We start from the raw sequence: 23,711 nt of genomic DNA, 5'->3' as shown, positions 1-23,711 counted from the left end.
AGTTCCACTACATTGAGATTTCATGGCAGTGTTATGGCTTTCAGTCAGGGTTAGACACAGCAGCCATCTCAAGGGGAAAAAAAACTCTGAAGCCTGTCAGTGTTGTGCATCTTGCGGAGAGTTTGCTCACCTGTTCATGTATCTACCCTGCAAATCTTTTCAACATTCTTCCATTACAGAAGTAAAAACTTACATTCAGTGTCATAAGAATCTGCAATAACTCAAAACTTTAATTTCTACGGTAATGATTTCAATAAAGTTTTTAAAGCAACTGATTCATTGAAGCTATATCTTATGAAACTCTAACCAAAGATACACTGACCCAGTCCATACAATACTTCATTTACAAGCTTCAGCAATAATTCAAGTGTTTTCATCTGCCTCTCCTTCAGTTTGTAAAATCAAAATTAGTTCTAATTCTCCAAGTTTTTGCCCTATGCCCAAGTTACAGAAATAAAGTCACAATGTATTTTATATAATCTTGAGGTAGGTGGAGAATGGAGATAAAAGTCCACAATTAATTAAAAATATTCCATTAAAGGGCTTTAAAACAATAAATCCCAAAGCTAAGTCCGGATTTAACAGACTTTTACTGAACTTCCTTGGATATGCAAATAGGAGATGCATCATAAATCTACAGGAGTCCTCCAAATGGTGGCTCAGTTACAAAGCCTATATAGCACTGCGGAAAGACATATGCTCACCCAGTACAAAAACCTTTGATTTTAAATCCTGTTCATTTATGTTAAATCCTACTGTTTTAGCAGCTGGCAACAGGATACAAGAAGCAGGAACTGGGCCCTAGAAGCTGACCTCTGGCTGTGAGCTTGCTGTAGATCTGGGAGTTCACTTCTTTGTCTCGCATGTAACATCGGATCTCCTCCACAGCCTCTCTGATGATTGTCACAGCCAAGACAAAACCCTGCAAACCAAATGTAAAAGGAAATTCTTTATTATTAATGCATATAACAATTTTATTACCACAATTTGCTGTCAGCAAAAGTAAAGCCCTAGTAATGATTAATTAAATTAAAATAAGGTTTAGTCTCAGGTAATTGATGCATATCAATCCAAGATAGTAAAATGCAAGGTCCAGCTGCCCTGTAACAGCAGGATAGGTCAAACAGCTGCATTTTGAAGTCATTATAATAGAGCAAACTAAACGGAATCTGTGCCCGACCAAATGAATGCAACTTTAAAGAACCATTTCATCATTCTAGCCTCCATGGTTAAATTACTTTCAACCTGATTAATGTATAGAGGGTTTTAAAAAGTCAAATCCTGAAACTGGATTGGGTAACTCCTTTTTTTAAAAAATGCATGATAGTGCAGAAAATGTGATTCTGCACATTTTGAAGTATTTGTACCCTTTTACACTAAACTCCTGCCCATCAGAAAATATGACAGGCATTTTCCAATTATCTTAAAGCCAGATTCTTTTCCCACATGTGATGACATGTGTACAGTATCCACTAATTACTTTAACAACAGTGGATCAAAAATTGGTATTTGAAAACAACATAGTTCAGCAAGAGGTACATCAAAAACAAAAAACAGTGATATCTGCCTAATTTGAAAGGGATATCACAAGGATGTGGATTTTATATTCAGTTACTCACATCCTACTTACTCTGATATTTGATTAAAAAGTCTTCAACCCAAAGCACAATGTCTAACAACTGCCCACACTTATCCCTGGCCCACTAGAGCCCGGGTTTCCAACTCTCATCTCCTACTGCATTCTCTAACAGATTTGTTGTGATGTGCTTTTGTGAGACCTGCCAAGATAATGAGCGATTTGTTATACACATGATCTGATATAATCAAAGTATTTAATTCTACAGATGTTCCAACCTTATTCCTCAGTGGATGTCTGTATATATAAATGTGTACATAAGAAAATCAGTCAGTCTTAGGGAGAGCTTTAAACAGAAGCTAGGCTATAAACTTTGTACGCTTCCCAAAGATGATTTACTTAGTTGTTGCACATGAATTAATAGAACTCACTAACCACAAAGTACAGTCATTAATCTAATTGTTCAGTGATGAAAATGAGGAAAACAAGACAGCATTTTCTTTGCACTGGAAGGCAAGTACTTGAAGCTCCAAGACTTCAAAGCAGTCAACTAAGCTTATGATCTATGAAAAAGAAGTGTTCCCATCTCTACTGTATGCCAAAACCTGGATAATTACAGTAGGTAGTTTGAAACACTAGTAAAATTTCAACTAATTTCCACCACAAAATCCTCCAAATCCATTCATAATATTCTCCTCCTCTCAGTCCAGCATCCCCAGCTATGAGCCTCGAAATATGGTTAACCCAGTTCAATGGGAGAGCCACAACATTTGCAACCCTGACACCACACTACCACCAGCTATGTCATAGTAAGTGACTTCCAGGAAGGCAGAGATTAGTTCAAGGATGTTCTCCAAACCACTTTTTAAAAATTCACTAGAAAATCATAGAGATCACAGGCCGAAGACTGCGGGCAACCATCTGGAAAAGCAGTGAGAACTTAACGAGTCTCTTTGGGAACTTGCAGAGGCCAAGTGTGAACAGTAGAAGATGCACACACTCGGGCAATCAACCACACACCTGCCGTACAGAGTCCACCTCCGCTCCCTCATGGGACTCATTAGTCATCCCCGAACCCACAGTGGAAACAAGTATAATATGAAGGAATGAGTCTCTATTAAAAGGCATCCAACAAGTTTGCACATGAGCTTTACTTCTGAGTACGGCTGAGTGGACCACAGTCTGTTCCCGGAATGAAGGCTTAAGATAATTCATTATTAGAGCCAACCTATGTAGAGACAGTTAAATGGGATAATCTAATCATCGTACAAGGTAACTGCAATTCTTTCAAAACCTGATCCCATTTATAGCATCCTGATGGCTTCAAATGGCTTAAGTCAACCAAATATAAGTATCACAAAACTAAACCACTGCGTTATACTCCATTTAGTGCATCATAGAATTAGAAATCAAGCAAGTGTCAAGCACTTGCGAGATTTCACTGTTATTTTATAATACAGAGATATTAACTGACGTCTGGCCTGTAAACAGATTCTCAACTGTAGGATACACTGGCTTGCTTGCAATTTATTCTGGTATTATATTTTAGACAAATATTAAGAAACAAAGAATTTCAAAAGTATGGATGACAGGAGAGTGCTGAACAAGAACAGTACTCATTCAGCTAAATTAAGAAGATTGGGCTGGCACGGTAGCAGTGGTTAGCATAACATGATTACAGCGCCAGTAACACAGGTTCAATTCCTGCCACTGCCTGTAAGAAGTCTGTATGATATCTCTGTGACTGAGCAGTTTCCTCTGGGTGCTCCGGTTTCCTCACATTCCAAAGACGAACGTGTCAGTGGGTTGATTGGTGTAATTGGGTGTGGGGCATGCTCATTGGGTCCGAAGGGATGACAACGCTGCCCCTATAAATAAATAACTAAAGATTGGGTCCCTGATTGCTCTAATACAATTTGTAAGAAGTTACTTCTCCATAATGTTAATGGCAATTAACACAGCATCTCTGCAAACAAATCCACTCAAACCAGATTCCAGCTGCTCTGTTGAAAGTTCATCCTCACTTGATTAAAAATGTATACACAGTTATCTCCAGTTCAAGTTTCAAAATAAAGCTAGATTTAACAGAAATGGGTGGAACGGAGCCATAACATTACACACAATTTGGAGTTTGAATTAAGAAATACATGTAAAGGTGCACATTAAATTTCTAATACCCAGTTCCAATTCACAAAAAGATCAGCTCATCTTAAAACCGGTCAACACATGCCAATTGCTGGAGAAACTCAGCAGGCAAGGCAGCATCTATAGAAGAGATCTTTTTCCACAGATACTGCCAATACTGCTGAGGTCCTCCGGCATTTTGTGCGTGTTGCTTGGATTTTCAGCATCTGCAGATTTTCTTGCTTGATCAGTGCTCCATTTTCACAAACGTTTTCAACCATCGTGAAGACTGGTGACAAGGCAGCCAACTACAACTGGAGAGCGAGGGAACCCACACTGCTTATGGTTAGTCATAAACCCAAGAAAGTCAGCAAATGCTGAAACTCCAAAGCAACGCACGCAAATTGCTGGAGGAACTCAACAGGTCAGGCAGCATCTAATGAAATGCATAACAGTAGACTTTTTGGGCCAAGACCCTTCTTCAGGTCTGAAAAGGAAAAGGGAAGATGCCAAAGTAAAAAGGGTTGGGGGGGGGGGGGGGCGGGGGAGGAGGAGGAAGGAAAGAGGGAAAAGAATAGCTAGAAGGTGATAAATGAAGCCAGGTGGATTATAAAGATATTTGAAGAAATAATCTTACAGGAGAAGTGGTCAAACTCTAAGGTCTTAAGTGCCACGTTGATTTTACCTGGGCCTGATGGACTATATCCCAGAGTCCTGAGAAAGGTTGCTGAAGTGATACCAGATACATGGTTCATGATCTTTCAAGAATCACTTGATTCTGGCATGGTCCTGGAGGACTGGAAGATTGCAAATGCTACTCCACTTTTTAAAGGAAGGAAAGCAAAAAAACGGAAATTATAGGCCAGTCGGCCTAACCTCAGTGGGTGAGAAAGTGGTGAGTTTATTAGTAAGGAAAAGGTTTCGAGATACTTGGAGACTAATGATAAAAGTGATATCAAGACGAATTATTGTTAATACTTCTTGTTAAAGTCAATGAGAAGTCAGCATGGTTTCTGTGAAGGGAAATCTTGCCTGACAAATCTGTTAGATTTCATCAAGAAAGTAACTGGTGGACAAAGAAGAGGCAGTGGATGTCATTAACTTGGATTTTCAGAGTTTGATGAGGTGACACAAGGCTGCTTAACAAGAAAAAAATCCTGTGGCATTACAGGAAATATACTGGCATAGATAGAGGAATGGCTGCCAGGCAGGAGGCAGCAAGTGGGAATAAAGGGGGCCTTTTCCGGTTGGCTGCCAGTGACTAGTCATGTTCCTCAGGGGTCAGTATTGGGACCGCTACTTTTCACATTGTTTGACACTGATTTAGATAATGGAATTGATGGCTTTGTGGCAAAGTTAGTGGATGATATTAAGACAGGTGGAGGGGTAGGCAGTGCTGAGGAAGCAATGCAATTGCAGCAGGACTCAAATTGGAAGGATGGGCAAAAGAAGTGGCAGATGGAATATAGTGTTGGGCAATTTATGATAACACATTTTGGTAAAAAGAACAGTATGCAACTATTATCTAAATGGGGCAAAAGTTCAAACACCAGAGGTGCAGGGTGGCTTAGAAGTCCTCATGCAAAGCTCCCAGAAGGTTAATTTACTGGTTGAGACTGTGGTAAAGAAGGCAAATGCATTTATTTCAAGGAAGTAGAATATAAAAGCAAGCAGATAATGCTAAGCATTTATAGGACACTAGACAGGCTGCACTTGGTGTATTGTCAACTGTTTTGGGCCCCATATCTCAGAAAGGATGTGTTGTCATTGAAGAAAGTCCCGAGGAGCTTCACGAGGACAATTTCAGGAATGAATGGGTTAAATACAGGAGGAGTGTTTGACAGCTTTGGAACTGTACTCACTGGAATTCAGAAGAACGTGGAGGCATCTCATTGAACCCTACTGAATGTTAAAAGGACTAGTTAGGGTGGATGTGGAGAGGATATTTCCTATGGTGGGGGTGTCCAGAACGAGAGGGCACAGCCTCAAAATTGACAGCATGATCCTTTAGAACAGGGGTAAGGAGAATTTTTTTTTCAGCCAGAGAGGAGTGAATCTGTGGAATACTCTGTCACAAACCATGGTGGAGGCCAGGTCCATGTGTATATTAAAAGCTGAAGTTGATTGTTTCCCGATTGGTCAGGGCATCAAAGGATATGGTGAGAAGGTAAGTGTATGGGGTTGAGTGGAATCCTGGATCAGCCGTGATGGAATGGTGGAGCAGACTCAATTGCCTGAATGGACTAATTCTACTCCTATGTCTTATAATGTTGTGGTTTCAGAGAGTGGACCATTGGAGAAAGGGAAGGAGGGGACCCAGGGGAGGTGATGGACAGGTGAAAAGAGGCAAGAGGCCAAAGTGGAGAATAGAAGGGGGGAGGGGGGAGGAAAAACATTTTTTTGTTGCTGGAAGGAGAAATCAATACTCATGCCATCAAGTTGAAGTCTACCCAAATGGAAAATAAGGTGTTGCTCCTCCACCCTGAGGGTGGCCTCATCATGGACAAGAGGAGGCTGTGGACCAAGATGTCAGAATGGGAATAGGAATTGGGTATCAGTAGCATTCACATCGACAGTGATGAAACGCTTTCAGAGGTTGGTCATGACTAAACTGAACTCCTGCCTCAGCAAGGACCTGGACTCATTGCAATTTGCCTATCACCACAATAGGTCAATGGCAGATGCAATCTCAATGGCTCTCCATGTGGCTTTAGACCACCTGGACAACACAAACACCTACATCAAGATGCTGTTCATCAACTATAGCTCTGCATTTAATACCATCATTCTCACAATCCTGATTGAGAGGTTACAGAGCCTGGGCCTCTGTACCTCCCCTCTGCAATTGGATCCCCGACTTCCTAACCAGAAGACCACAATCTGTGCGTTTTGGTGATAACATATCCTCCTCGCTGACGAACAACACTGACACACCTCAAGTGTGTGCTTGGCCCAATGCTCTATTCTTTATATACACATGGCTGTGTAGCTAGGCATAGTTTAAATACCATCTATAAATTTGCTGACAATACAGCCATTGTTGGTAGAATCTCAGGTGGTGATGACTGGGCAGACAGGAGTGAGATATGCCGACTAGTGGAATGGTGTCAGTCTGGCACTCAGTCAGTAGGACGAAAGAGCTGATTGTGGACTTCAGGAAGGGCAAGACAAAGGAACACATACCAATCCTCATAGAGGGATCAGAAGTGGAGAGAGTGAGCAGCTTTAAGTTCCTGGATGTCAAGATCTCTGAGGATCTAACTTGGTCCCAACATATCGATGTAGTTATAAAGGAGGCAGGAAGAGCAGCTATACTTTATTAGGAGCTTGAAGAGATTTGGCATGTCAACAAATATACTCAAAAACTTCTACAGTTGTACCATGAGGAGCATTCTGACAGGCTGCATCACTGTCTGGTATGGAGGGGCTACTGCACAGGACCGAAAGAAGCTGCAGCAGGTTGTAAATCTAGTCAGCTCCATCTTGGGTACTAGCCTACAAAGTACCCAGGACACTCAGTGTCTCAGAAAGCTAGCGTCCATTATTAAGGACCTCCAGCACCCAGGGCATGCCCTTTCCTCACTGTAACCATCAGGTAGGAGGTATAGAAACCTGAAGGCACACACTCAGCAATTCAGGAACAGCAGCTTCCCCTCTGCCAACCAATTCCTAAATGAACATTGAACCCTTGGACACTACCTCACTCTTTTTTTTAAAATGTACATTATTTCTGTTTTTGCACATTTTTAAAATCTATTCAGAAAACTGTAATTGATTTACCTATTATATTTTTCTCTTCTATCTTATGTATTGCATTGAACTGCTGCTGCTAACAAATTTCTCATCACATACCAGTGATAATAAACCTGATTCTGATTCTGAATTAAAATGTTCGGCCAACACAAAGTTCAACTTTTGGTGGATGGAGCAGAGGTGCTTGAAAAAGCTGTCCCCCAATTTACGATGAGTCTCAGCAAAGTAGAGGAGGGTTCACTAGGGGGCACTTGGCACAATAGATGATTCCAACAAATTCACTGGTCAATTGCTGTCTTCACTGCAGCCCTATCTGGGGCTTTGAACAAGGGTAGTGTATGGGTAGTTGTAGCACTTAGACTGTTTGAAGGGACAATACAAGGAGGTAAACTAGTGGGGAGGAACAAGACAATCGTGGAAAGAGCAAACCCTATTGAAGGGGGGTGGGGGTGAAGGTAAAGATATGGTGGTAGCATCTGTTTGGAGATGGTGGAAGTTGTGGGGGATGACGTGTTGGATGCAGAGGCTCATGGGGTAGTAGGCAAGGAAGATCGGGTGAGTGCTTAAGGTTAGTGATGAGTTGGGAGAGCAGCGGCCTGAACCAACCTATATAACTATGAGAAGGGAAAGGAGGTCCTGGGCTCACAAGGCCCAAGAGTACCTTTGTGTTCCAATTTCAGTCATTTTTCACCAACATCACCGAGATCTTTACCTACAGCTCTTCAGCCTGCTGATTACTTCTTCCAGCCACAATAGAAACAGATGCCGTAAGTCATGGGATTTATGGAACTGCCTTGTAAAAAATCACACACCTAACTTCTGCATTTCACATGAAGCTCCCACCTGTCTGTCCACCTATCCAAACCATGATTGTTGAAATGGTGTTACATACAAACACAATTCCTTGTCAATAAACCCACAGATTCAAAATATTCTTCTTCCCTGTACCAGATTTCTGAACGATGCACAAACACTACCTCATTACTCCATTATTTGCAATATTTGTTCATTTCATATAGTAATTTTACATCATTGCACAAAACAACACATTTCATGTTTATACAAGACAGGAATAATAAACCCAATTGATTAGCTGCCTCTTCTCCCACTTTTGAAGTATTGCCACTGTTGTGTTTCATTTGAGGCCTCCTGAAACTATGGAAGATAACTACAATTCTTTTTCTACCAAAATAACATCTCTTTGACCTTTGGATTTTAAAATGAAGCGAACAAGCAGAGGACTTACCAATGGAGCCCAATAGGTGTACAGAGCACCAAGTCGCAGATCTGGTACAAACTGGGAACATGCCAACAGGAGGAAGTACAGATTGAAGAAATACTTAAACTGATTAAATAATACCTAAAACAAAGAGGAAACAGTCCATAAGTTCTAAGTTAAAGAATCAAACAGGAATGAAAATCAGCCCATTTGAAAACATAGGACTTTTAGGAAACTGAATTTAAGGAGCAGATACAGTTACTTCTTGCAATTCCCCATTGTACCAGACTCTCATAAAATAGAGTTTTCTATAGTACAGTTTGCCTTACTGTAAGCTCTGAACTTGATTGAGCTGTAACTGGAATAAAGTGATAAAGTTAGTCTTTGGACACAAACTTAAAACTGGATATAAACTATATTTGAAATCATGTCAATTTTCAGAGATGAAAATATTCCAGTTTCTACCTAAACAGAAATGTACCATCTTTCAGGCAACACACACAAAATGCTGGAGGAACCCAGCAGGCCAGGCAGCATCCATGGAAAAAAATAACAAGTCGATGTTTTGGGCCAAGACCCTTCAGCAGACATCTCTGCCCGAAACGTCAACTGTGCTTTTTTCCATGGGTGCCCCCTGGCCTGCTGAGTTCTTCTAGCATTTTGTGTGTGATATTTGGATTTCTAGAGTCTGCAGATTTCCTCTTATATGAACTTACATTGAACTGGAAAAATAGGCAATGTAATAGAACATATGCAAATCAGTTTCTTGTGTAAATTAAGTATTTTGTAGTTCCAGTCTTTTGAAACGTTTTTCCTTGTGACTTTGTATCTTTAATAATTTTGCTATGGAGTTTCCTTGAAGGACTGCAAACAGACACAAAGAGCGAACATAAGCCATGATGATTAACTCATTTTCAGAGCATGGTCCATTTTGTTCGCCATGGGAGTCTCCCACAGAGGCTTTTTTAAAAAATGATAGAATGTGAGAATTCGATTTATGCTTGAAATAGCTTTTGCTTATAACTCCCCGTTTTATTTTTAAACACTAATTTGAAACAAACTGAGCTGGTAAAATGATCACAAATTAACAGAGGCTTTCAGGTACAATGAAGCATGGTAGCTTGGGAACAATCCCCTAAACAAGAAAGAGTTACTTTTCGCTGAAGAGATCAAGAACTGGTCATTTGCACAGCAGTAGTTTATTTAAAATTAGCTTGTACTTGTATGCAGTGTGTGCATAAAATAAAAATCAATTTATAATGCTCTAATAGTTATTTTGAAAAATTGTAAGTAAATGATTTTGGAAGGCACATTTGTTGCCTTACAGATGCAGGTAACCAGGTTTGATCCCAACCTCCAATGCTATTTGTAATGACATCCCAAAGATAAGCTGCTTAGTTAACTGACCGCTGCAAATTGCCTGCAGCATGCAGGAGAATCTGGAGAGGATTGACGTGAACATGGGAAGAGTAAAATAAAAATGGGATTAGTGCAAAAGGGTATTTGATAGTCAGCACAGTTTCAGTGGGCTAAATGGTTTGTTGCTGTGCTCTATGACCACATGTGTTCAATTCACATGGTTTACCTTTGTTTCTTTGTACCTTTATTCTTCACCTCCCTTGTATGCTTTGTTATTAGAGAAAGGTTCTATAGGAATCAGTAACATTGAAGTATCTAGGATACTGTTACTCCGCAGGCCAGGCAGCATCTATAGGGAGAAGCGGTCAACTTTTCGGGCCGAGACCCTTCGTCAGGACTAACCAAAAGGAAAGATAGTAAGAGATTTGAAAGTAGTGGGGGGGGAGGGGGAATGCGAAATGATAGGAGAAGACCGGAGGGGGTGGGATGAAGCTAAGAGCTGGAAAGCTGATTGGCGAAAGTGATACACAGCTGGAGAAGGGAAAGGATCATGGGACGGGAGGCCTCAGTAGAAAGAAGGTGGGGGGAGAGCACCAGAGGGAGATAGAGAACAGGCAAACAACTAAATATGTCAGGGATGGGGTAAGAAGGGGAGGAGGGGCATTAACAGAAGTTAGAGAAGTCAATGTTCATGCCATCAGGTTGGAGGCTACCCAGCCGGTATACAAGGTGTTGTTCCTGCAACCTGAGTTTAGATTCATTTTGACAATAGAGGAGGCCATGGATAGACATATCAGAATGGGAACGGGATGTGGAATTAAAATGTGTGGCCACTGGGAGATCCCGCTTTTTCTGGCGGACCGAGCGTAGGTGTTCAGCGAAATGGTCTCCCAGTCTGCGTCTGGTCTCACCAATATATAAAAGGCCACATCGGGAGCACCGGAAGCAGTATACCACACCAGTGGACTCACAGGTGAAGTGTCGCCTCACCTGGAAGGACTGTCTGGGGCCCTGAATGGTGGTGAGGGAGGAAGTGTAAGGGCAGGTGTAGCACTTGTTCCGTTTACAAGGATAAGTGCCAGGAGGGAGATCAGTGGGAAGGGATGGGGGAGGACGAGCTCCCTATGCGACTCCCTTGTCCATTTATCCCCCCCATTCTTTCTCCTGAGGCCTCCCGTCCCATGATCCTTTCCCTTCTCCAGCTCTGTATCACTTTCACCAATCACCTTTCCAGCTCTTAGCTTCATCCCACCCCCTCCGGTCTTCTCCTATCATTTCGCATTTCCCTCTCCCCCCACTACTTTCAAATCTCTTACTATCTTTCCTTTCGGTTAGTCCTGATGAAGGGTCTCGGCCCGAAACGTCGACAGCGCTTCTCCCTACAGATACTGCCTGGCCTGCTGTGTTCCACCAGCATTTTGTGTGTTGTTGTTGTTGGAATTTCCAGCATCTGCAGATTTCCTTGTGTTTACTGTTACTCCATTCATTTCCTTAACTATTTACTCCGGGAACAGTGCACACAAAGTGCAAACATCACAGTATCCCATTAAGAGTCCTCAACAGTATCTCCCATATCTTCAAACTGTGACACTTAAAGATTAACAGACAAATAAGATTACCATTATCTTCAAGTTCCCCTCCATGTCCTACACCACCCTGAGCTATAGCTATAAAACTCCCATTTTCCCAGGTGAAAGGATAGAATCCATCTGTAAAATTAGTTGTAGCAGCATACACAATGTCAATGCTCAGGATTATATTGGAGATGTAATTGTAGGAAAAGAAGTGAAAAGGAAATGGGATGCTAAGTAGATCTACGGCACCTTGTTTGCACAAAACACACACACTGACCAAGTTGCTTCGTATGCCCGGTTTCTAATTTTCAAATTCCCAAAGAACCATTCTAAGACAATCATCTAAATAATTATTATACAGATAAAATCTACACATTTCCTTAGCAGGTAAAGGAATTGAAGGAAGCAAAGAAGGTTTCTTAAAGTTCTTTCAACTACCTATTAATTAATAACCCAAGGTGACATCCGGAACAAAGTCAGGAATGGGGTTGTACAAGGCATAGTTGTTGGAAATGCAAAAATGTGTTATCTTAACACCAGATTAGAAAAAGAACAATGCTTCCTTCTTGATGCAAACTGAAACTATTTAGGAAGATACATTTTTGAAAGAATTTAATTGTCTGCTGCATAAAAAAGTAACTAATACAAATTTTCACATACATGCTTAAAATAGCTTTACTAGGTAGTTCTTTGAATGTTTTTTCAGAACTTATTTCATTACATACCCCTGGAAGAAAGGTAACGATGTTGTATTTCTGATTATTGATAATATTTTTTGGATATTTCTGTTCTCTTTTCTCTGGATGTCCAAGCCACACTGTGCGAGGTTTGAAATCTCTTCCTCTACAGCACCAACCACAACATCTTTAGGAAAGAAATATACATTTAGAACATGCATTCATTAAAACAAATGAAGTAACAAGGTATATACAAATAAAACTGTTGCTTCATTTTAAATGACAGAAATTATATTTTTATTCACACTCCAGTCAGAGTTTAAGGAAATTAGTGCAAGTGAATTATAAATTAAATTGTTGCACTCAATTAAAATCAGCATTATTTGTAGCATTTCTACTAAATTAAATAAGGTCTCAGGGATGACTTTGGGTATATTTATTAGACATGAGGCGCAAAGCAAATTGTTTTGCATTTCTTATTCATTTTCTCAAGCAAGACGGACAGTTCCAAGCTAAAACTTTACATTCAAGTGCATTATATAGACAATTGCCGCTTTCTGAATCATTCACATATGCACTAATTATAAAATACATGTTACTTATGTATCATAAGCCAAAAGTAAATGTGTTCCAAATGACAGCTTATCTGATAAGAACCCTTACATTAATTCTGAAAATTTTAAAAAGTCATAATGGTGTCTCTATAGTGAGCGCAACAATCTGCATCAACTGAAGGAGCAATGGGGAATCTTGTGTACTGTCTATTGTTCATCCCCCAAACTACCTCAAAATTAATTTATAAGGGAAGTCATTTTATTGCTGCTTTTGGGACACTCTTGGCTTGTCCTACAGCCTACAGTTCAATGTGATTAGCTAGAAATAAATTTATATTAAGAGATACTTTGGTAAAACTGTCAGAGAAAGTCCTAAGTTTCTATCAGGATGCACCAGCAATTAATCTTTGTGTGTTGAGAGGGATCCAAGGGAACAGTGCAGAGCTGTAGGTAATTCGCCTCATTGATATTGCATAGACACATGATAGGCCGATGAACTTTACCAGCAAACAAGTTGTTGCCTTAGGTAGGATATAGACTTTGTTAACATAATACAAACTTCTTGTTACTCAAGTTTGCTTGGTTGAACTCTGTTGAGACAGCCAATTACAGTCATGTATTCACATAGATGAGGCCTATGTCCCCATGTGAATGGCATTTGCACTTATTAAACAAACAGTTTAATATTAACAACTGCAGAACAATTTAGTTTACTTCACACTCAAGAAGTATTCTGAGTATTCCAGTCTCAATAAAAGGATAGTGTTCTAGCAAAATTTTAAATAAATGTTCTCATTGACAAACTTCCGAGTAATTTATGACTAACAAAACTCCACCCTTTGAAATTCTCAGATGCATTAATACTGAGTGCGGAAAAAAACGTGTTTCTTTGTTGCACACCTGGAGCCAGATCACCCTCATTGTGGCCTGCTGCCAGCACTCATCCCTGTTTCTCATACACCTGCACTCACTTTTTGTATTTCAGTGTGTTTGACTGAGCTGCAGACAGCCCATGATTTTGGTGATAGGTCCTAGGTGGCAGATCCCGAGATCTCATCCCCAAACTGTCCTGGTGAACTTTTATCATGGCCCTTTGAATATCTTATTTCACTATCTCCGATTATCAGATTTAAATAATTCAGTAAACTATTCTAAGAGCTGGAAATTAATTAAGTCATTATGATTCAATAAAAAGGTAAAGACAAATCATTTATTTCTACTTAGCTTTTCAGTCAACACCGATTACTCCATTCAACCGCTCCACTGTACAGTCATCATGACATACAACTGAGTGGCCAGATGCCATGAGCATCAAGCCTCTCAGCTCAATGCGTCACCCATGAGCTTAAGTGTCTAGTCCAGTTCCATAAAGAAAGTCAAATGAGCTGCCATCTGACGTTCAGTCCATTTCTGAATTTTGTGTCACACTGTGCAGAAGTCAGGAATGAACTGCTGCACGCCCTGCAATCACTTGAGAATTCTCAGCAGTTCCACCCAGTTCCACCCGATATGATGAGGCCCATAATGCTGCTCGGTATCCTAGCAGTAGGAAGTATTATTTGCTTTAGTTCAGCTTCTGAGTGTAATGTGGATAAGGGTTTGAGTACATGTCAAGAAAAATGTTTAATATTCAAGACTTGTGCCTGTGTATTCAGAAGTCATATTGGTTCCCCACACACAAAATGCTGGAGGAACTCAGTGGGCTAGGAAAAGAGTACAGTTGGTGTTTTGATCTGAAACTCTTTGGCAGGCCTGGAGAAAAAGCTGAGGAGTAGATTTAAAAGGTGATGGGGAGGGGAGAGAGGAAGACCAGGTGACAGGTGAAATCTGGAGAGGGGAAGGATGAAGTAAAGAGTTGGGCAGCTGATTGGTGAAAGAGGCAGAAGGCCATGGAAGAAAGTAAAGGGGGAAGGAGCACCAGAGGGAGGAGATGGGTAGGCAAGAAAATAAGGTGAGAGGGGGAAAAGGGGAATGGGAAAAAGTGAAGGGGGTGGGGAGCATCACTGGAAGCTTGAGGTGCTCAGCGATGTAGTCTTCCAAGCTATGCCATGTCTCACCAATATACAGAAGGCCATTCCAGGAGCACCAGACACAGTACAAGACCCCCAACAGACTCACAGGTGAAGTGTCGCCTCACCTAGAAGGACTGTTTAGGGCCCTCAATGGTAGTGAGGGTGGTGGTGTAGGGGCAGGTGTAGCACTTGTTCCACTTGCAAAGGTAAGTGCCAGGAGGGAGTTGAGGGAGGAATGGACAAGGGAGTCACACAGGGAGCAATCCCTGCAGAAAGCAGGAACCAAGTAGAGAGTATTGTTCCAGCAAACAGCTGGGGGTATCAGAATTACATGGATCAATGATTGCTAGTGTTTGTAACAAATAACGCTTAAAGACAACAAGAGTTACATCTTGGAAAATCTAGAAGGATACAAGTTAAAAGAAAGATTTTGAAGTTGTTAATCTATGAGAGTGAGGAACAATTTGCCAGCAGAAGAGGTGAACACAGGTACAATTTCAACATTTAAGAGAAATTTGGATAAAAATATGGATGGGAGGGGTATGGAGGGCCAGGTGTAGGATAGTGGGACTAGACAGATGAATAGTTCAGCACAGACTAGAAGGGCCAAAGCACATGCTTCTATGCTGTACTGTCTATGACACTACGTTGATCTAGTGAGGTAGATTTAGAAAAATCATTGCAGGATGTGGAGGTGTTTCTACTTTAGCAGCCATTATCTCAAAATTTGAGTCAGGCAGTGCAGAAACACATTTGCTGCAAATACGGAGAGAAATGTGGAACTCTCACTGCAAATAATGACTACTTGTTAATTTTGAACACAAGAGATTCTACAGATGCTGGAAATCTACAGAAATACACACAAAACACTGGAGAACTCAGCAAGCAACATCTATGGAAAAGAATAAAGTGTCAACATTTCAGGCTGAGACCCTTCATCAGGACCCGTCAACTCTATTCATTTCCTTAGTCGTTGCCTGACCGGTTGAATTCCTGAAGCGATTTATGCGTTACAAGTTAATTTTGATTCTGATAAGCTTTATTAAGCAAAATCATGGAAGGAAAAGGTATAAGCAATGTATAAAGTTGGATCCCAGATCAGTCCCAATAAGGTTTAAGTGACTAAATACTCTCCCTGGATCTGTTCCTTTACTTTTGATCAGCATGTAGGGCACAGTCTAATATACAAACCTGAAGATTCCATAAACATTTCAACATTGTAAATGGGTTGTGAGAGAGCAAAAGATATAATAAAAAGCACCAAAACTGTAAACTGGTTACATCTTATTGCAAGTAACAAAGATAAACTGCTAAAATTATCCAATGGATCAGGTGGCCTCTATGGGAAGTGAGACTGCATTAACGATTTTAGTCATCAGATGGAAAGACTTCCTGCAATCTGATCCATGGGCTATTTCAGGATTTGAGATGAATTCAAGTTGCTGGATTCTTGGGGAATATCTTTGTTCTAACAAGTCTTCAGCTTGTCTGATTAAGTGTATTTCTCTCTCCCCAAAGATGCGACCTAGGCTTTTAGGTATGTCCCACATTCGAAATTTAAATTTCAGATGTCTAACAGCTGTAGGTTTTGAATTGCCTTTCACAGTCCCCGTGAATGTTACCCTCCATTTCTTGTCCTTTACAACATACAAAAAGTTTGAAACCAACTTCTTTTTGTGTTCCTGTACATAAACAATTTGCCAGGTCTCTGTCCATGATTCACAATGCCTTCATAATAGTTTATTTTCTTGCAGCACCTATGTCATTCACAGTCAGAGTTTCTGCTAACTTATTTCCTTTTGGTTCTGTTTCTATTCCCTTTTGTTTTGAAAAATCCAAGAGGCTGTGCATCAGAGGATCATAAGACATAGCAGCAGAATTAGACCATTCAGCCCATTGACACTGCTCCACTATTCTATCACGGCAGATTTATTATCCTTCTCAATCCCATTCCCCTGCCTTCTCCCCGTAAGCTTTGATACCCTGACTAATCAAGAACCTATCAACCTCCACTTTAAATATACTCAATAACTTGCCCTCCACATCCATGCCAATATATTTCACAGATTCACCACTTCTGGATAAAGAAATCCCTCCACATTTCTGTTATAAATGTAAGTCCCTCTATTCTGAAGTTGTACTTCTGGTCCAAGAGTAACCCACTATAGGAAATGTCTTCTCCACATCCACTGAGATCAATGACAACCCTCCTCATTCTTCTAAACTCTGAAGTACAGGACCAGAGTCATCAAATCCTCTGCATGTGTTAACCCTTTCATTCATGGAATCATTCTAGAGAACCTCCTCTGAGCCCTACAAATGCCAGCACACCTTTTCTTCAATAAGGGGCCAAAACTGTTCAGTACTCTAAGTTCAGTCTTACCAATGCCTTATAAAGCCTCAGCATTACATCTTTGCCCTTATGTTGTGAATGCTAACATTGCAATTGACTTCCTCATCACCAACTCTACCTGCAAGTTAACCTTTGGAGAGTCTTGCACAAGGATTACTAAGACCAGTTGCACTTCTGATTTTGGATTTTTCCCCCATTTAGAGAAGAGTTTATGCCTTTATTCCTTCTACCAACGTGCATGACCACACACTTCCCTGCACTATATTCCATCTGCCACTTCGTTGCCAATTCTTCCAAGTCCTTCTGCAGACTCTCTGCTTCCTCAACACTATCTATCCCTCTACCTATCTTTGTATTGTCTGCAAATTTGGCCATATAGCCATCAATTCCATACTCCAAATCATTGGCATATAACATGAAAAGAAGCGGTCCCAAAACTAATTCTAATCACTCACTAATCAGTGGCAACCAACATGAAAAGTCCTTTTGGCTCCCCTTTTTGCCTCCTGCAAGTCACTCAATCTTCTACCATGCTGGCATCTTTCCTGTAATACCATGGGCTCCTATCTTATTAAGCAGTCTCATGTGTACCACTGTCATAGGGCTTCTGAAAATCCAAGAAAACACCATCCTCTGACTCTCCTTTGTCTATCCTGCATGCTATTTCCTCAAAGAATTCTGATTTGTCAGGCAAAGTTTTCCCTTAAGGAAACCATGTTGACTTTGCCTATTTTATCATGTGCCTCCAAGCACTTCAAAATCTCATCCTTAATAATGGACTCCAATATCTTTCCAATCACTGAAGTCTGGCTATTTGGTCAATAATTTTCTTTCTACGGCCTCCCTCCTTTCTTAGAGTGGAATGACATTTGCGATTTCCTAGTCCTCCTGAACCATTACAGAATATTGTAATTCTAGAAATATCATTACTAATTCCTCCACAATCACTTCAGCTACTTCTTTCCAAATCCAGTGGTGTATTCCATCTAGTCCAAGCGACTTATCTACCTTCAGACCTTTCAGCTTACCAAGCACCTTATCCTTAGTAATAGCCCTCCTTTTGCCCTCTGATGCTCTTGAATTTCTGTCATACTGCTAGTGTCTTCCACAGTGAAGTCTGAAGCAAAATACTTATTAACTTTGTCTGCCATTTCTTTGTCCCCTGTTACTACCTCTCCAGCGTCCTTTTCCAGAGGTCCAATATCCACTTTTGCTTCTCTTTTTACTCTTTTATAAGACTAAAAACTTTTTGTATCCTATTATATTATTGGCTATTTTTATCTTCATGCTTCATCTTATCTCTCCTTATTTTTTTTTAGTTACCATGGTTTTCAAAAGCTTCTCAATTCTCTAACTTCCCATTATTTTTTGCAATATTATATGCCATCTCTTTTGCTTTTATGCTGGCTTTGACTTTCATTGTCAACCATGGTTGCCTCATCCTCCCTTTAGAATATTTTCTCATCTTTGGGTGATCTATCCTGCGCCTTCCAAATGGCCCTCAGAAACTCCAGCCGTTGCTGTTCTGTATTCATCCCAGTTAAGAGTCCCCTTCCAATCAACTTTGGCCAGCTACTTTCTCATGCCTCTGTAATTCCCTTTACTCCACTAAAATACTGGCACATCTGACTTTATTTCCTTCCCTCTCAAACTGCAGGGTGAATTCTATCATATTATAATCACTGTCTCCTAATGGTTCTTTTACCTTAAGCTCACTAATCAAATCCAACCAGAACTGCCTTTTCCCTAGTGGGCTCACCTACAAGCTGCTCTAAAAAGCCACTTTGTAGACATTCTACAAATTCCCTCTGTTAGGATCCAGCACCAACCTGATTTTCCCAATCTATCCGCATATTGAAATCCACTATGACTATCACAACATTGCCCTTTTTACATGCCTTTTCTATCCGCTATTGTAACTTACATCCCAAATCCTGGTTACTGTTCGGAAACTTACATGTAACATCCATGAAGGTCTTACTACCCTTGCAGTTTCTTAACTCTACCTACAAGAATTCTACATCTTCTGATCCTATGTCAGCTCTTTCTAACAGAACTACCCCATTCCATTTGCCTGTCCCTTTGATACAAGGTGTATCCTTCAATGTTAAACTCCCAACTATGATCTTCTATCAGAGATGCCCACAACATCATACCTGCCAATCTCTAACTGTACTACATGCTCATCTAACTTATTCCATATACTGCATACATTTAAATAATACCTTCATTTCTGTATTCATCACCCTTTTCAATTTTGCCTATGTTACACTTCACCCTACTGACTGCAATTTTGCCCTGGCATCTACCCGTCATTCCTCACATTCACACTATACAATGCATCAACTCATATACTAAGGGGTCAAACTGCATCCTTCTGTATGCTAGCTATCTTTTGATAAATATCTTATATAAAATGATGCCATTTGACCCATTGCGGGGCATTCAGCTCCCAGAAAAGATCATTTATTTGGCCAGTTTTCCCTCTGTTTTCTTACATTTCTCTCTCTCTCTCTCTCTCTCTCTCTGATACCCACACGCACACACCCGCATCAACTCCTTTGATTGCCTTGGCCTGTAACCTCTACTAAATGGTAATCAAAAGCTGCCAATTATACATACTTGGAAAGTGAGCGGAAATTGAACCACCCAACGAAGTTTCCCCCGAACTCAGAGAGTGTGGAAATTCTTCAAGGACAGGCATTTGAGAGGAGAAACAAACGCAGGTCCCTGGACGGAGGTGCCAACAGCCATTACTGCTGCTCCACTGTATCACCCAATAATACATTTATATTCCAAAATAATCCAACATCATAGAAAAAACATCACATACTCTTCAAGATTACTAGCATTTAAGTTGTAAATAATATGGAAAAGTCCCATGGATCAACTTGCAAAATTCCCTTTCCACAACTATTTTCTATCATTCCATGGTGATGAAAGCTCTGAAATTCCATTCATAACAGAAACTGATCTAAATAGAGAACTGTGAATGTAAAATGTTACTTTGTAATGAATGGAAATTATTGAGTCTTAATAGAAAATTTCTTCAGAACTGTCCTTCATTTAACTCTTATGACTTTACTTGTTGACGTGTGAACCTTTAAAGTGTCAATGGTTGTAACAGTAACAAGGTTATGGGTGGACCAAATATATGTACACCTCAAAATGCAAAGAGTCTTTTCTTGAAAGTAAGCAAACTGTAACCTTTACAAGAACAAGCACTTATCAAATTTCACTATTTTCTTTCTTTCTTGTATTCACTTCAGTTTGATCTAAATTCTTTCCTAAAACTACATTTATTCCTACTCATTCGCTCATACCCATCTTAATATCTACTCCCAATTACTTAGTTTAAAAAAAATTATAGTATTTCTGTGGTGTGTCGAATGCCGGCTGTCCAAAAGCAGATTCTAAAACTCTCCAAGTATGCCACTGCAATTTAAATTCCAATAGAGGCCAAAATGAACCAATTATAATTGAGTGCATGGTAAAAAGGTGCTCTCTTTAAAGGTGCATGGTTCTCTAATTTACCGATACGCAGGAAACTGCTAATGACATCCGTCAAAAATAGTTTGATCTTTACAGTGAAAAAAAGTAACAGTATTTCCCGCATTCGACTCTAAAGTGCGGAATCAGCATTCTGAAGGTTGACATGATTATCAAATTGGGCATTTTTAGAGCTGATATTGATGAGCATTTTTTAAAAGCTGAGAATGAGCGTTGAAAGCAAATACCTTGCAGAATATTCTGGTTACCGACACGTGTAAAATTTGACGTTTATTTCAATAAAGTTGAATAATGCGATTTACAAGAAACTGTTGCTGCTATTCAATTTATTTCAAGATCCGTGTGTTTAATGAGAACACATCCCAGCTTCTGCCCGAGGACTGAGTTCCGCGTGTGATATTTACCAGCGGAAAGACACGAAAAACACAATATTCACGCTTCTACGTGCGCAGGTTACATTTGGCCCCTCCCTAAAGTAGGCGAGCATGACACCAGCATTTGTTCATCAGAGAAGGGTGTCATCTCACTTTCCTTTCTTTAGACTGAGCCTACAGATCAATAGACAGATCATTTTCCTACTGGAACACAAGCATTCGAAAATACAGTATATTCGATTGTCTGTCTGCGAAAACATTTTTAATCCGTCTCACTTGTTGGCGATGTCGGGAAATCGGATCGCCTTCCCGCAATCACCGAGTAAATCCTAAAACAGGAAAGACCGACAGCACTCCCCTTTCCCTCGTCACCGTTCCTAAGGCGAGACAACTCCTGAACTCAGGTTAAAACAAATGTACACACAACAGAAATAACCCGTTTCCCGATTCCACCGCGCTACATCCCTTCCCACAAGCTAAACACTCGTACGGTGCTTCCTGGCTAATGAGAGCGCCTCTTGCTTATCAATAAATGAGCCGTCGGATACCTCTCCGCCTGTCCGGCCCTCCTTCCCTCCCTCAGACACCTGTCACCGCGGGGGCACCGGGGAAGCGAACCCGCGGATCAGAGCTCCAGGCGAACAGCAACAAGGTCCATCTTAAATACCGCACTAGTCACCAAACCAACGCTTCAATATATTAAAAAAAAATCGAGAAATAACCCGCAGCCCCCACATCCTGGTTAATAATAGCACTGCCTGTCCTCCATCTCAGGACAAGGCAATTGCAGACAGCTATTCAAGCTTTGGTGTGCTGTGGTCTGTTCTTTGTCTCTTACCCGCTCCTCTGTTTGGAATCAAGCATTTTCTTATGGCGGACAGGCTGCAGCGGGATACTATCCGACATGTTTCCTGGCTTCTCTCCCTCTGAAATTGGGTGGTGCGATCTGCTGTCTACCCAGCAGCCTCTCTTTTTCTCTCTCGTTGTTTATCAGACTGTTAGATCTGCCTGCGAGGGTCAAAGGTACAATATGGGCACAGTCATGGCAACGGCTTGAAGGTGTTTTATTGATACGAGAGGCAATCGCACAAAGACGGATCTGCCACGCGTCGCTTAGATGTAATGATACTCACAACTGCATAAAAACTCACAAAATTCTTTCTCCATTACCTGCCCCGGAGGAAATGAACTGTTTCGGGAACTTGGTCCTTCTAATACTAATAATAGCGAAAGCCCGTATATCAGTTAAATCCAATCCGTTCCTACAGAAGGTCGGTATGTGTTTCCAAACAGACGTCTTTTAAATGCCAGTCAGAACAGGGAGTACTCCCTGACTGCGTCCCGGCCTTGTTCAGGCCACGGTCTTTTGATTGAAAACAGACACATTTTTATACTGCCTTGCTTGGTAAGGCTTTGCTCCACAATATATGACGAATTTATTCGCTTCAAGATTGTTTTGACTTAAACAATCCCTCGTTCAAGGTGAAATTTCAGACATTAGACTGAGTTGATACAAAAAACATGTTTAACATTACTCTTTAAAAATTCACTACTGCGATAGGCAAAATTGAAAAGGATATCAAACACAGTAGCTTAATTAATGAATTGTTTTTAAATAAACTTTCCTTCAGCTTTCAAATATATTTGTAACATGTCAGGTTCATTAATCATAAACATCACCCAACAATTCACAAGTGTTCACAGTTTTGAAAACAATGAAATGAAGGTATTTTAATTTGAAACGGGTTCTTGTTCAGATTTTGAAAACACGAATATACAAACTTGTCACAAGGAATGCCTTGTTTACAGTGCTCTTTAATCAATTAACGATCAGGAGTGAAAATAAAAGACTGGTGATGCCTTGAAAGGCACACTAGAGTTTACAACGAGGAGTGAAGTGATTTCTTTTATTTGTGAAAGGCATAAACAGTTCCCACTTAAAAGTAGCTAGCACAGCTGGAAGCATTTTTGTTGCCATATCCCAGGTTTGCATGTTTATACACCATGGAAGTTAAAAGTTAAAACCAATTTACCATAGTTTTTAAAGGAGTGATATTTTTAAATGCACATACAAGCCCTTTGTTAGGACTCAATTGCTGATGTAAATTTAGACTGATCCAAACACAAACACACACACTATGTGTGCATAATTACTTTTAGATTTAAAACTATCATTTTAGAGAGGTCTTTACTTGTTATTCATTCATCCAATTCTGAAGTGATTTTGAGATGCTTAATTGTTCTGAGATACTTCATCATTTTCAGATGCTGAACAAATTTGAGGTGTTTATTGGTTTGGCAGGTTCACAGTAGCCTACCAGAAAAGATGCTTTTTCTGTAATTACATAATTTAGCAGGGTGCAACTAAATTCAAAGGATATGACTGATGTTGATTCACCAATTTGAAAATATAAATGATTAAGTATGGTGAACTACAAATATCAGAATGACAAACTTTAAATGCTATGCTTCTACATTATAAAGTTATACACACCAATAAATATAATTCCCTACAATTCCTGTAAGCACAAGCTTAAAGATTAGACTTTCACTTTATGATCAAGACTTGCTCATTGTTTTAGAGAGGAGGGAAACACCTGATCAGTTTGGTAGCAAAGAGTCAATA

At 40.3% G+C, this 23,711-nt stretch overlaps 1 protein-coding gene across 2 annotated transcripts in view; it reads right to left on the bottom strand.

Moving 5' to 3' along the window:
- LOC132399762 (probable phospholipid-transporting ATPase IIA) overlaps positions 1-22,080 on the bottom strand; it is a 183,738-nt gene extending 161,658 nt beyond the window's left edge. For both annotated transcript variants that reach the window (XR_009514065.1, XM_059980485.1), the window contains exons 1-4: positions 21,924-22,080; positions 12,331-12,469; positions 8,700-8,813; positions 814-922 (exon numbers count right to left, since the gene is read on the bottom strand). Coding sequence is in view for 1 of the 2 variants with exons in the window: in XM_059980485.1 (XP_059836468.1) it covers positions 814-922; positions 8,700-8,813; positions 12,331-12,469; positions 21,924-21,991 (430 nt within the window). In the remaining variant the exon portion in view is untranslated. The remainder of the gene's footprint in view (positions 1-813; positions 923-8,699; positions 8,814-12,330; positions 12,470-21,923) is intronic.
- Positions 22,081-23,711: the final 1,631 nt, after the last annotated feature.

This window comes from Hypanus sabinus, chromosome 9, assembly GCF_030144855.1.
Source record: "Hypanus sabinus isolate sHypSab1 chromosome 9, sHypSab1.hap1, whole genome shotgun sequence".
NCBI lineage: Eukaryota > Metazoa > Chordata > Chondrichthyes > Myliobatiformes > Dasyatidae > Hypanus > Hypanus sabinus.
Note: the sequence above shows the minus strand (reverse complement) of the source record. Positions and strands in the feature narration are given on the sequence as shown.